Source organism: Stegostoma tigrinum, chromosome 37 (genome assembly GCF_030684315.1).
Source record: "Stegostoma tigrinum isolate sSteTig4 chromosome 37, sSteTig4.hap1, whole genome shotgun sequence".
NCBI classification, from domain to species: domain Eukaryota; kingdom Metazoa; phylum Chordata; class Chondrichthyes; order Orectolobiformes; family Stegostomatidae; genus Stegostoma; species Stegostoma tigrinum.
The window spans coordinates 27,371,106-27,383,304 of NC_081390.1; the positions used below are offsets into that span (position 1 = coordinate 27,371,106).

The 12,199-nt window shown below is 40.6% G+C and overlaps 1 protein-coding gene across 4 annotated transcripts in view; it reads left to right on the top strand.

The window, feature by feature from the left end:
- Positions 1 to 10,891, top strand: part of ccser2a (coiled-coil serine-rich protein 2a) — a 625,227-nt gene extending 614,336 nt beyond the window's left edge. For 2 of the 4 annotated variants that reach the window (XM_059640304.1, XM_048563283.2), the window contains one exon: positions 6,342 to 10,891. In XM_059640304.1, the coding sequence (XP_059496287.1) occupies positions 6,342 to 7,271 (930 nt within the window). In that variant the 3' untranslated portion in view covers positions 7,272 to 10,891. The remainder of the gene's footprint in view (positions 1 to 6,341) is intronic. The other 2 variants (XM_059640306.1, XM_059640305.1) reach the window with 2 other exon arrangements.
- The last annotated feature ends 1,308 nt before the right edge of the window (positions 10,892 to 12,199 follow it).

Genomic DNA, 12,199 nt, shown 5'->3' on the forward strand with positions numbered 1-12,199 from the left:
GATTTTGGAAAGGAGATAGAAACGGGCCGTGCGGGGTTGGGGAACAGTGAGGTTGGAGGCTGTGGGTGGGAGGTCCCCTGAGGTGGTGAGGCCATGGATGGTGTTGGAGATGATGGTTTGGTGCTCGGGGGTGGGGTCGTGATCAAGGGGGTGGTAGGTGTCGGAGAGTTGGCGTTTGGCCTTGGCGATGTAGAGGTCAGTGCGCCATACTACCACTGCGCCTCCCTTGTCTGTGGGTTTGATGGTGAGGTTGGGGTTGGAGTGGAGGGCTGCCCATTCTGCAGGGGAGAGGTTGGAGTGGGTGAGAGGGGTGGAGAGGTTGAGGCGGTTGATGTCTCAATGGCAATTGGAGATGAAGAGTTCGAGGGAGTGTAGGAGGCCTAGGGGTGGTGTCTAGGAAGAGGACTTGTGTTGGAGGTGGGTGAAGGGGTCAGTGGAGGGAGGGTAGGCTCCCGGTTAGAGAAGTAAGCGTGGAGGCGAAGGCAGCGGAAAAACTGCTCGATGTGCAAACGTGACTGGTATTCATTGATGTGTGGGTGGAGAGGTCAAACGTGAGCCCCTTGCTTAGGACTGACCGTTCGTCCTCGGTCATTGGGAGGTCTGGGGGGCTGGTGAAGGTGCGGACTGACCTATCTCCTCCCTATGTCCCCACCTATACTCTCCTCTCCACCTAACTTCTTTTCTCTCCATCTTCAGTCTACCTCCCCCTCTCTTCCTATTTATTCCAGAACACACTCCCCATGCCCCTCTCTGATGAAGGGTCTAGGCCTGAAACGCCAGCTTTTGTGCTCCTGAGATGCTGCTTGGCCTGCTGAATTCATCCAGCTGCACACTTTGTTACAATGCAAATGGCATCCTCCCGTAAGATGTGCAGGAGTATTTATTCTGAATTTCGCATACTTGAGGATGAGGAGGGGAGGGGTTAGAGCTGGGAGAAGAGTGTCTCTGGGGAGAAAAAGTGTCCAGCAGCCATGTTATCAGAATATTTCCAGTGTGACTGATGGATTTAGCGTTTCTGCTGGTTTGGTTCTTCCTATCTGAGAGGTAGAGACAATGCTTCTGTCAAATTTTGTCCCAGAGCCAGACTGGAATTCACTAATTTAGGAGATTTGCTGTGATCAATAGCAATCCTTTTTTTGTACAAAGAATTAGTTCAGTTTTGTCTGTGTAAGTGGTCTATAAGTTGATTAGTTGCTTCCTAATAATGTTTAGAACATAGAACAGAACAGTAGAGCACAGAACAGGCCCTTCAGCCCACGATGTTGACCATTGATCCTAATGTATGCACCCTCAAATTTCTGTGACCATATGCATGTCCAGCAGTCTCTTAAATGTCCCCAATGACCTTGCTTCCACAACTGCTGCTGGCAACGCATTCCATGCTCTCACAACTCTCTGTGTAAAGAACCCACCTCTGACATCCCCTCTATACTTTGCTCCAACCAGCTTAAAACTATGACCCCCTTGTGCTAGCCTTTTCTGCCCTGGGAAATAGCCTCTGGCTATCAACTCTATCTATGCCTCTCATTATCTTGTATACCTCAATTAGGTCCCCTCTCCTCCTCCTTTTCTCCAATGAAAAAAGTCCGAGCTCAGTCAACCTCTCTTCATAAGATAAGCCCTCCAGTCCAGGCAGCATCCTGGTAAACCTCCTCTGAACCCTGTCCAAAGCATCAACATCTTTCCTATAATAGGGCGCCCAGAACTGGACGCAGTATTCCAAGTGCGGTCTAACCAAAGTTTTATAGAGCTGCAACAAGATCTCACGACTCTTAAACTCAATCCCCCTGCTAATGAAAGCCAAAACACCATGATATTTTCAATCCACCTTTTCCCTGGTGAAGTGCGGATGAGAAAGCTGATATTAAAATTGTTCAGACTTACCCTTTCATTATTCAGTAACAGCTTAGTGACCTTAGTGATGTCTAAAGTGTAGCTGTAAAGCACACCTTACTCTCTTTGGTAGACACAGCGAATAATCCATGTTACCCCATACTCCCATTCCACTCTGGGCGAGCCACTGTTTGGTTTGTAACAATAAAATAAAGAACACCATGCATTATTGAGTCACAAATAAGTAAATGCTCATAGACCTGAGCTGCCTCGACATATTTGCCTTAGCAATTTAAGCCCTCATTAACAGAAAAGCGGAAAACGATGTAAAGAGAGCTATTAATGATGAAACCCTACATAAAAACTGAAAATTGCTGGAAATATACATCAAACCTGCCAGGTGGCCCCTGAAGAGAGAAAATAGGTTAACGTTGCAGCTTTAGCCTTTTGTGAGCTTTGAGCGAGCCTTCAACCATAAGTATTAACCTCTCTCTTCTCTTGACAGTTGCTGTCAAACCGGCTATGTATTTCCAACATGATATTGGAAGCACACAGTGTAGTGTGGCAAATGCTATACAGCAGAAAATGCCTTTGACCGGAGTGTTTATTCGATAAATTCAAGTCGTTTCTGGTCACATCATGGAGTATTTTAATATATATATAATGCTCAAAACTTTTTCTAATTCATGTACGTACGTGTGGACGTACATGGAATAGTGTAGGTTAGGTGGGCTTTGGATTGGTATGACAGGTCGGCACAACATCGAGGGCCGAAGGGCCTGTACTGTGCTGTAATGTTAGAACATAGAACATAGAACATTACAGCACAGTACAGGCCCTTCGGCCCTCGATGTTGTGCCGACCTGTCATACCGATCTCAAGCCCATCTAACCTACACTATTCCATGTACGTCCATATGCTTATCCAATGACGACTTCAATGTACCTAAAGTTGGCGAATCTACTACCGTTGCAGGCAAAGCGTTCCATTCTCTTACTACTCTCTGAGTAAAGAAACTATATGACTTGAACTGTATGTATATTCTTATACAAAATTTTGATACAAAATTTTGATCATCAGTTTTCAAAATATCAAAAGGTGGTGTGTAGTATCCTGTTGCTGGATCAAAACCCTGGAATTCCCTCCCTAATGGCATTGTGGGTCAATTTACAGCAGATGGACTGCAGCGGTTAAAAGAAGGCAACTCACTACCACCTTCTCAAGGGGAACTAGGGGCATGCAGTAAATGCTGGCCAGCCAGTGATGCACACATTCCACAACATGAATTTTAAAAAATTATGAGCTTAATGTGCTTAATATATATTAAAACTAAACAGTGAATATATTAGGATAAACTACTTTATATATAAGCAAACTAATTAGTCGCACTATCTTGTCTTTGCACCGGGGATTTAAGATGGCTGGCACTTGGAGCTCTATCTCAGATTGCATGGCACTGGTTTCATGAACCCCAGTCTGATGGTGAAGGCCCATGACTCCTGTTTCATGACTCTGGTTCAATGAGGAAAATCCCATGAGTGGGTCGAAGTATTAACACTATTAATAATGAATACTATCCTGGTGTCATGTTGATTTGCCATTTTGTACATTCAGTACATTTCCAGACTTTCCATTGTGCAGAAAACAAATTGAAAACAGCTCTGCACTAACTATATAAAAGAATGGTTCCCACAGGCCATCATGGTTTTGCAGTTACATCCCAGACAAATCAGGTTGTTTTTCCACCAGTCCTATTTTCATTTTTTTATACTTTGCTGTAATTGCATATTGTCATGTCCTTATTTATTACCCCTCAATGATCTGATTTGGAGGTATCATTTTTAAGCCAATACTACACACCACCATCTGATATCTTGAAAACTGATGATCAGAACTCTGTATAAGAACATACATATTGTTCAATTTCTGCAAGTTGGTTATACATGTGGTATAGTTTGCAGGCCATTATACAGGTCCATACAAACAAGAATCATTCAGTTAACAATAGTACAACAAATGGATGCCATAAGGAGAGAGTACTGCCAAAGCTTTAGGTGACCACAACTTAAAAATCTCTCACAACAAGGATTTGTAAACTGAAAATCAATTGACCATGGCTAGAAATTACAGCAGTTTCTTGCCATAAGAAGTCATGGCGTACTGTTGCCAAATGCTGTGCAAGGAAGGCCCACAATTTTTTAAATGTCGCATGTGGAGGAACCCTTCTCGATCAATTGATGGTGTGATACACTTATCTCATTCTTTAATAAAGTAGGGCTTATGACCAATTGCATCATCAATAACAATAATTTCTCCCTATCTAAGCTGACAGTGTTTCTTTCTCTTATAATTATGATAGACAATATAAGTGCTGGTCAATACACATGGTTAGGGCCTGTTTGCAAATCATTGTGCGGTAACTTCTCCATACTGCATATAGAGTACCCCTGCTCTGCTGCAGTATACATGATTCAAAGGTAGGAGTTTAGAAGGGACATATTAGGTCTTCTGACCACTGTTCACAATCATTTTCCTTGTGAGGTTGTTTGTTATAATCCAACCTCTTGCCAAAAAACACAGATATCCCCAAACAGATGAGGTAGAGTGAAAAACTAGCACCATATTTGCTCCTGTGTACTATTTAAAAGCAAAAAGTATTACACAGTATTACATACTGTGGCATTTCAATTAGCAATTAGCCTTTAACAGATCAGGTTTAAGTACTAAGTTAGCATGAGTTCTATGTTCTATGTTGGTACCACTCGCTAGACTAGCATTTATTGCCCATTCCTAATTACCCTGCGGGCAGTTAAGGGGCAACTATATTGCTGTGGTTTTGAAGTCACATGTAGACCAGACCAAGTATGGATGGCAGATTTTCTTCCCTTAAGGGCAATTGTAAACCAGATGGGTCATTATTAGACTCTCTAGTCCCAGATTTTTATTAACTTCAAATTCTACCACTTACCATATCAGGATTCAAACTTAGATCATCAGAAAATTATCTTGGTTTCTGTATTAATGCTGTAGCAATAACCCCACTAGGCCCTCCCTGTGGAAATTGTTGTTTTGGCTGAAAAGTATAATGTAATAACTCATTTTGATTCTTTTTGTTATAAGTATGCCTGTATAGAAACTAGGCTGCCATATTGTGATAATTATGGGAGTCTTTTGTACTATTCTCCAATTTCTCAGTCAGGAATCTCAGATTTGTTCATTATTGTTGATGTAATCAGGGAATTTGCTTGCACACTGGAATTACAAGGGCTTGTTGTGTTTCTGAGGTACTCTGAACCCTCGCCCTCCCTACAAATATCAAATGATTTTGAAATGTTGCACTCTGCCAAATTGATCAGATATCAACGCGCCTGGAATCTCAAATCAACTTACACATAACCAAAGAATCTTAAGCTAAGATTGTAACAACATTTCAAGTGCAAAAAGACAGTGATATTATTTCTCCTGACCCAAAGCTGAATTTGCAAGCATCAACTGATCTGCGGATTTCCCTGACGTGAAGTAATTAGCCTCAAATTGACCTTGGGGAATGCTTATCTACACTAACTAAATCTTATGGCCTTTAAATAACAGACTAGTTAAATATATTGCAATAACGCACACAATGAACTATACATAGTTAAAGTAATTGTAATGTTTGGATTTTCCAGAAAAAATGTCACAGGAGATTTTCCAGGTTTATCAATGTGCTTTCATTCTTGCAAATAGGCATGATAAGCAAGGCTGGAACTTATTGTCTATCCCTTGCTGCTGTCAATAAGATGCTGCTGAAGTGCCTACCATACTGAGTGACTTGCAGGTCACTTCAGACGATAGTTATGAGTTAACTACATTGTTTGAGGATTGCAGTCTAATACATTGTCAGATATGGATAAGATCACCAGGTTTCATTCTATGAAGGGCATTAATGAACTTATTGAGTTTTTACAGCAATCTACAGCTTCGTGGACATCAAAACCAGGTTTTAATTTTTAAAACTTTTTATTATTTCTAAATATTTTAAAACCAGATGCCAAATTCTGTAGTTGCTGTTGAATTGAACTCACATTTTCAGGATTGTTGTTTTAGAAATGCAATATAACTAAAGAGTAAGAATTTCATTTCTCATTTCTCTTGAATCTTCTCAACTATGCTAATTTGCAATGGATATTACAGACAGACAGACAGCATGACTTATATGTGACTGTGCTGCAGGCAAGTTTTTTTTTCTCACCCATTCTGTGTGCTTCCTTATCATTCAGCAGTTACCAAATCCAATGGCTGCAAATCCTTCCTCTGTGATCTGCTTCAAGATTTCATGAAAGTCCTGCTGGATGACGGTTCCAGTTTCATCCATGTTTGTATCATGTGCTTCTCTCAGACTGTCAATTCTATTCCTGCATGGTGTCGAGAAATGCAAAGCAAGCCAGCATGTCTTGTACCAGGAGTTTTTGTTCTCTGCAAAAGCAAAATCTAATCAATATGTTCTAAAATGCCTTTTCTTTCAACAGCCTCCAGTACTACAGCCTTCCAACCACATATGCAGCTCCAAAGAACACGACACTGGAAAAGTAGTAAAACCAATCCGTATCGAGGACCCCAGTAGATGTACAGAGAATGTGTCTTGTGACTGCCAAACCAACCAAAATGCAAAAGCTGCTGTTTCCTCGGAGATATCTTCAGATAAACTCAGCTTCCGTCAACCCATCCCACAAAAGTCAGGGGACTCTTCCCAAGAACAGCCAGGGTGTAAGAAGGTCAGACAAAATTCAAATTTTGCACCTAAGGAACATGGACACAGTCAGGTTTCAGTGCAGCAGACCAGTTTACGGAGCACTTCAGTATTTACAGAAGAATCCAGAAATAAAGACTTTCGGCCCAGGTTTGCTTTTAGACAGTGTGTACCTTCCAAAGATCCAAGTGTCAAATCCAAGACTCGGGCTTCAACAGTGAAGTCTTCTCAACTTTCCAAATCCAGAAAGAGTGCTGGCTCAGTCTCTCACCTAGGGATTTGCATTGGAGAACGTCCAGTTGATCTATCAATGAGAGATCAAAAGGAATCAGAACGTCAAGTCCCCCAACCAGTACATATCAACCTTACAACACCTAGCGACGAACAGCAAAAGAGAAAATCTAAACTTCCACCATCCCTATCTTCACCACTTCTGACCATTAAAACAACAGTGTTTCCAACGAATCCTCAGCCACTTGTCAGGGAGAGTCAGCATGGCGAACCCAACAAACACAGGGATGAATCCCATTTTGAGATTTTGCCATTCACCAAGCTGCAGAGAAAGCAGCCGCTCGGAGAAGACCATCCACGGAAGCTTCAGAGCTACGATTCCCAACCTGAGAAATCTTCAACCTCGTTCCGGCAATCCCGCCTTCCTCAACCAAAGATGCATGCATCCGGCCCCTCAAACAGCAGCTCCCAGAGTTGACTGAAACCTTGCATTAAACATTTCTGTTTCAATTTACTTGCTGGAGAAGCTATAGACTTTAATTTTGAACCTGGCAACTGTTGACTTTGCTGTAATTTACTTAGCTCACTATTGACCTGACTCTTAAAACAGCTCCTGCAGACCTGATTGATGCAATGTCAAAGACTTGGGCATTTGATGTCTCAAGACAATTTATATTTACAATTTGTGGCCTTTTTTTTTCTCTGAAATATGACAAAGTTACAGGTGTGGGAAGTTTTGATGAGGAGCTGGGGCGGTTTGGCGGGGGGTGTATAGGGAATAGCAGAATAGTTTGCTGTACAGCAGTTTATGAATCTGTAATGACCTGGACATGAAACATTTAGGTGTCAAGGATGACAATGATGCTGTGGGGAGGCTGTTTTTAAAGCAGATATTGTATTAATGGTTAAATGATACCATTGACCTCCATTTCAGTTGATCTGCATGAACATGTTGTGATTGGGAAGACAATTTGGAAAAAAAACTGCTCATCCTAATCTAAAATAGCCTTACCAAGTTAAATATGTTTGTTTGCTTGGAGCCATCAGTTTAAGAATATATTTAAGTTAAAATTTTGGAGGCTTAGCTTTCTAAAATAAGTAATAAAATAACATCCTGCATTACGATGCTTGCTACAGAAATTATACTTGCTGGATCTTCACCAACAGCCTGCTGCTGTTCGACAAATGAATGGACATTCAGTCCAATGGATAGATGCAAAAACAGTGAGAGGATAATTGTCCTTCAGGATGGTTTGCCAGAATCCCAGTGAAGCTATCCTGAAAGAAAGACTATGGTTTATTTTCCAACTGAACTGGCACGGAGTGTTTTAAAATACAACTCTTCCATCTGTGAGCTGGGAGAGATCCAATATTAAAATCACTTAGTGAAAAGGGACTCTTGTGTTCCTCACCTACACCATCATTGTGCATGCAGGTCCTTCAAAATTAATGGTTGCTGTGAAACTGCCACTTAGCAACAAATATATTACCTTGATAGGTAGTTACCAATTGTGTATTTTCAACTCCATGTATTAATGGTCTCGCGGGTCACGGCACTGACCTTTCACCCCGGTAGATCTGGATTCAAAATCTGTCTGCCTCACTGGATGAAAGTTTTCTTTGCCAGTTTCTCTGGCTTTTAATGAACTTTGTTGAATCTTTTAGACAGTTTTGCAACCCAATTCCCCACTGGCGCAAGTGCATAGAACAGAACTTTTTGCACTAATTTGACAGCCTCCCTCAGAAAGGTTACAGAAGCAGATGGTGTGGGAATTTAAAGATCCCTCACTGATGTGCTGGGCAAACTGTATCCAACTCTGGAGCCATGTTGCTATGCTATGTCCTGGGCACAACGTTCATGTGTGCTGTACACGCGTGAAACAGAGAAAAATGTTGTCTCATTCGTATTGCCAAATGATACTGAACCCATTTCAGAAAGGGTCAAGATGATTTGAAATTGTTGAGTCCAAATACCAAAAATTCCACACTTAATTTGTTGGCATTCCTGTCTCTTCGGGTTGTATTTGGCAGTGTCCAATCATCAGTCTTCAGCGAGCTCATTCCCTGTAGCGTTGAGCTTGTGGTTTTAGATTGTCTGAATTCAATTCTTGCTGCTGCGATCAAGTGGCATTCTTGCCCTGGCCCTATTCACAGAAACCACATGAAACCTGTGACATCCACTTCAAACAGCAAATCAATTTCTTAAAATGGTAATTTTTACCTTTAGATTATAGGGAAAAAAGGCAAAATCAATGATTCTCATTAAGCCAGATTTTGAAGTTTGTTCTGGACTTTCGTTAGCATTTCACATGAAATGAGAATATGCTCTGCTGTTTCAAAGCTGCAGTCCTGTGCTAACTTTAAATATCTTCACACATACACATTGAACACACACTGAGTTGGTGGTACGTCTGGAGGTGAGTTTTCCTCTTCATTATCTGCTAACAAAATCCTTTTTGGATGTTGGTAGATGAAGCAAATGGAAGAGGTTTTCAACTGCTAATGAGAGTTGGTGTTGAGGGTAAATAGCCCTGATTTTTCTGGTTATCTTTACATTGTTGGCAGTGCTTTATAACCAGAGGAAATCTCCAATGGACCAACACCTGCCACCCCCCCACCCCAATCTTAACACATAAACTGCTGAATCGGTCTCATTGCAGTTACACATGACTTCACTTCTCAGAGCCTGTTCCCATTCTGTCTATTCTTACATCTGTAAATAGTTTGCTGGTACAGATCATAGTGAACCAGGAACAGAATGATATATTATTTAAGTTGAGGCCTTTTTCTATGCATTAGATTCATCTGCAGAGTCAGTGACATTATCTGATGGTGAAGTCAGAAATGTCAGCATGGAAGAGGACTGGACAGTCCTGCATTCAATGCTGCAACCTGCTTCGCATCACAGCTTACCCACTCTGATCTCACTCTGCTTGCTCGTTTCCTAATCTTCCTCAATATTTATCATAGCTGCCATGAATTGTTGCTACAAGAATAGTTCTTGCTGAAAATTACAGCACAAATATAACGTAAAACTGGCTACATGACAAAAGTTGAGAACCTGAATAGCTCAAGCCAAGTGTAAAATATTATTTGTCAATTGGATCTGCATGTCTTTGCTGGTTTATAAATAACAGGGTGAAATTATAAATGGTATCAATCTAAATGGTTATATCTAGAGTTTCTGTACCAGTCAATGTTGCGTGACATCGGAGATGCAGAGTTGAGACCCAGTGCAGTTCCCACTGGGTTAGAGAGCAGGAGTTATGGAGGAGGAGGCACAAAACTCAGTTGCCTTTTGGAAGTCATACACTCTTATTTATGTTTCATAATTCCATTATAAATTCCATAATCCGTATTTATAATAGAAGTGTCAGTGTGAACTTGTCAATTGCGATCAGTCCTGCTAATTGCAGTGCTCTCAGACTTTTAATATAATCATTGATGTAAGTATATACATGGATAATATATCTCATTACACACAACCATGAATTACATATTGCCCAGGTCGTTCGGATTTGTAAGTTGCTAAATAAAATCAATTCTGTGTCAAACATGTACTGCTATGTTCAAGTGCAATATATACTGTTGTTAATAACAAAATGAGGTATAGAGAGTACTCTTATATGTATATGCAAAATTAATTATCGACTGAAGCTCTGAAACTGCATACTAGATAAAATGAACCAAGAGTTGCACTTTAAATGATTTTATGCATCATACAGCTGTGCCTATGCACCCGGGTTCTACCAAGCCTAATGCAGCATTTATCACTTGTCTGCTTTTGTTCTTGGAAATTATTGTTACTTTGGGTGGTAAGTGCTGTTATCATTGTGGAGTTACACAGTGACTCGCTGTATCAATGATAACTCCCGGCAAGTGGCTCCTACTTTAATCAGGAGGCTGGCTAAATTCCGTTTCTCCATTGTTGCACTTGTCCTGATCGCTCTGCTCAAGATTGAGATCAGAATTGCGGGTCTAAATGTGGAAGGGTGGTAATAAAATTATCGTACTTATATGCTGTAGTATTTTAATTCTTGTGAAGCATAAGCTTACTTCACATCTGTGTGAGAGTTCCATTTCAAAGCCATTATTAAAACAAACGAACCATTAATTGGTGCAACAACTTGACCATGACCAGGAAAGATTTATTTATAAAAACCGAAAGGTGCTGTAAATCAGGAACAAAAGTCGAAATTATGCTAGAAAAGCTCAGCAGGTCTGGCAGCATCTGTGGAGAGAAATCAGAGTAAATTTTCAAGTTGAGTGATCCTTCCTCAGAACTTGTGTTTGATGCAAATTGCAGAAGTGTTCTTGATAAAAGCAACAGAGAATCTTTCCTCAGATCTTGCTGTCAAAATTCAATCTGCTTTGGTAATAATCCCAAACTGACTGTGGGAGTTCATCATTGTTGCAGATGGCTCCCTCTCAAGCACTTTTCCAATGTTCTGTCTGCTTGTCCCAATCTCCCAACCAAAATTACTTTGCCAACACCACAAAAGAAAGATTTTCCCGTCATTTATCTCATTGTTCTTTATGAGACCTTGCTTTAAGTGGAATGGATGGCTGAGTTTCCAAATAATTTGTTGTAATGTGAAGAGCTTTGGAGTGTTTTCGGAGAGAAATCCTAATGTGTCATATAAATGCAAGCTTTTCGTCAGACAGTTAGATATCTAAATGAGAACTGTGCCCACAGTAAGTATCCTTGTTCGAATGACAAGATTATTTGATTTGATAAAACAAACTACAGGGTTGAGATGAGAATGATTTAGATTTCTGATAGTGTTCAAATTGAATTTATTCTAATACTGTCTGCCAGAAATGGTACAGCTTTGATCCTGTCTGTCTGTTTGTACTGTTTACCGGAGCTTTTAGTCAGCTTGAAAGATTAATCAGAGGGCTTCTTTGGAAAAAAATCAAATTACTGTGAATTCGTGAATTTTTTTCCGAGTTTTATCTTTCACATTGTACGTTAGGGCAGTCATGGGCATTTTCAGTGTCAGCAAATTTATAGATTCCATGGAAATCCAATCCTGGAATTACATTTTCCATCTCTTATCCCGTTTTGTCTTCTTTTCGCAGGAGTGAATAGAGATAAAACAATACTGAACTATACTCTGTATCTCCTAACAAAGCAGAAAACATAAAATTTATCTCAAAAATGCGAAATGTGAAATGAAGCCTTTTTTGAACACTGTTAAAGAAATTGGTCCCTCTCAACCCTCCTCCCCCCAATTAAAAAAAAGTTCCACACATTAGCTCCAAGTTAGAGCTTGCAGTTAGAGTCAGAGTCACAGAGCACAGAAACAGACCCTTCAGCCCAACTCATCCATGCTGATCAGGTTTCCCAACCTGAACTCATCCCATTTGCCTGCTTTTGGCCCCGATCCCTCTAAATCTTTCCTA